This window comes from Eimeria acervulina, genomic scaffold (genome assembly GCF_000499425.1).
Source record: "Eimeria acervulina Houghton genomic scaffold, Eah_scaff902, whole genome shotgun sequence".
Lineage (NCBI taxonomy): Eukaryota > Apicomplexa > Conoidasida > Eucoccidiorida > Eimeriidae > Eimeria > Eimeria acervulina.
The window spans coordinates 229-2,500 of record NW_013549528.1 but is presented as its reverse complement, the minus strand read 5'-3'; the positions used below and the strand labels follow the sequence as shown (position 1 = coordinate 2,500).

At 52.3% G+C, this 2,272-nt stretch overlaps 1 protein-coding gene across 1 annotated transcript in view; it reads left to right on the top strand.

Moving 5' to 3' along the window:
* The window catches only part of EAH_00051720 (hypothetical protein), a gene marked incomplete at both ends in the record, with an annotated part of 7,578 nt that extends 5,514 nt beyond the window's left edge, over positions 1-2,064 (top strand). The window contains 3 exons of the mRNA XM_013394121.1: positions 245-1,099; positions 1,393-1,789; positions 2,044-2,064. Coding sequence (XP_013249575.1) covers positions 245-1,099; positions 1,393-1,789; positions 2,044-2,064 — 1,273 coding nt within the window. The remainder of the gene's footprint in view (positions 1-244; positions 1,100-1,392; positions 1,790-2,043) is intronic.
* Positions 2,065-2,272: the final 208 nt, after the last annotated feature.

Sequence of the window (2,272 nt, the reverse complement as noted above, 5' to 3'; positions counted from 1 at the left end):
CTTCTGCTGCTGCTGCTTTTGCTGCTGATGGTGGTGTTGCTGCTGCTGTTGCTGTTGGTGCTACTGCTGCTGCTGCTGCTGCTGTTGTTTCTGCTTGAAGCATTAATGCGGGTGTCATTGAGACCGTTATTGCAGCAGCTCCTGCTGCCTTCTCTGCCGCTGGTGCTGCTGCTTCTGGTTGCTGCTGCTGCTGCTGCTGCTGCTGCAGTGCGTATTTGTTTGCTGCTGATGTGTGTGGGGTCAGAGACGGAGCGAAGGGCTTCACTAACAGTTATTCGTGGCAGTTGGCTGGGATATACTTCCTGCAGCGCTGTCTCTTTCAAGCCCCACAGCAGCAGCAGCAGCAGCAGCAGCAGCAGCAGCAGATGAGGTGCTTGCCAGAGCAGCAAGGGACCTGGGGACAGTTGTTAGAAGTATGTTGGGCTGTAGGAGACCCTCAGTGGCTGCCGCTGCTACCGAATCTGCAGCTGCGTCTTCCGCAGCACGAGCAGCAGCTGCAGCAGCAGCAGCAGCAGCAGCAGCAGCAGCAGCAGCAGTGTTTGGCGTGTGGGGGTTTGACTCCTTATCCTCTCAATGCACTTCCTGAAGATCCATCTGCTGATGTCTTCTTCTGCGATCCTCAGAGAGGGTTAAATAAACCCCTTAGTGGCGGCTATCTGTCTTTATCTGCTACTCAGAGCAGCAGCAGCAGCAGCAGCAGCAGCAGCAGCAGGGTATGCAGCTGCGGGCCCTGGACTGCATGCGGAAGCAGCGAATGGCCGGAAGATATTGAGGGTTTATCTTTAGAAGCATATTGTCTCCATCAGCTAGCAACAAGTGCAACAGCAGCAGCAGCAGCAGCAACAGCAGCAGCATTTAAGATGAGCCGGTACAAGCACGGGCTGGGACAGCCTGCTGCTGCTGCTGCAGCAGCAGCAGAGACAGTGCAGCAGCTGCGAATCGATTCTAAGCGTATTGTCTTCGCGCAGCAGCTGATGCCTCCTGCTGCTGCTGCTGCTGCTGCTGATATCCGCAGACACTTCACAGCTTTATTAGGTTCTGTTGTGCTGCTGCAGCAGCACAACCCCACGCTGCTGCAGCTGCTGCGGGCCTTCTTCAGGTGCCTAACACGAGGGTTTAGGGTTTAAGGCTTAGGGTTTAGGGTTTAGGGTTTAGGGCTTATTCTTTTTTTGTATTGTTCGTTAACCGCTGCTTAGGGTTTAGGGTTTATGGTTTAGGGTTTGTTGTTGAGGGTTTAGGGTTTGCTGATAATTGTTTATTGTTTATTGTATAGGGCTCGCCGTTTGTTGTTTGTTGTTTGTTGTTTAGGGTTAAGGGTTTAGGGTTTAGGGTTTAGGGTTTAGGGTTTAGTGTTTAGGGTTTAGGGTTTAGGGTTTAGGGTTTGTGATTCAGGTTTTACACGTGTCAGTTCAACGCTGCGTCTTGCACTTTGAACATAAAAGATTTGTCTCTCTTCCCAACAGCAAAACCTCTTCGCTTTTATTTGCTGCCTCGTAGACAGGCTGAGGCAGCAGCAGCAGCAGCAGCAGCAGCAGCAGGAAATGCAGCAGCAGCAGATGGTGTGCAGGACGTAGAATGCGACAGTGTTCATAGACAGGCAGAAAAAGCAGAGGAAGAGGGGGGCACAGCAGCAGCAGCATCAGCAGCAGCTGCAGCAGCAGCAGCAGCAGCAGCAGCAGCAGCAGCAGCAGCAACAGCAGCAGCAGCAAACGCAGGAAAACGAAAGGAGAAAAATGCGCATTGTCAGACATACAAATGTGCAGCAACAGCACATTACTTAACTAAAGTAGTCTGCTTGCTGCTGCTGCTGCTGCTGCTGCTGCCTGTTGCTGCTCTTGCGGGTAACAAAACGCACTGCAGCAGCAGCAGCAGCAGCAACAGCAGCAGCAGCCGTTGGCTTTTTTGTCAATATCTTGTCTGGGTTTTCCTCGCATAGCCAATGCATCAAGAAGTAGCTGCGGCAGCAGCAGCAGTAGCAGCAGCAGCAGCAGCAGCGGCGGCAACTTTTGCTGCTGCTGCTGCTGTTGCACCTTCTGTATACAGACTAGCAGATACTGCGACTGATTTCTTTCTTACTTCGTTTACATGCAGCTATCCACCTAGCTAGCTACACAGCTAGCTAGCTATCCAGCTAGCTAGCTATACAGTTACATAGCTAGCTGGCTAGCTAGCTAGCTAGCTAGCCACACCGCCTCTTGGGCTATCTAGCTGGGCAGTTAGCTAGCTGAATAGGTGGATGCCTGGGAGGCTAGCTAGCTATTCAGCTAGCTAG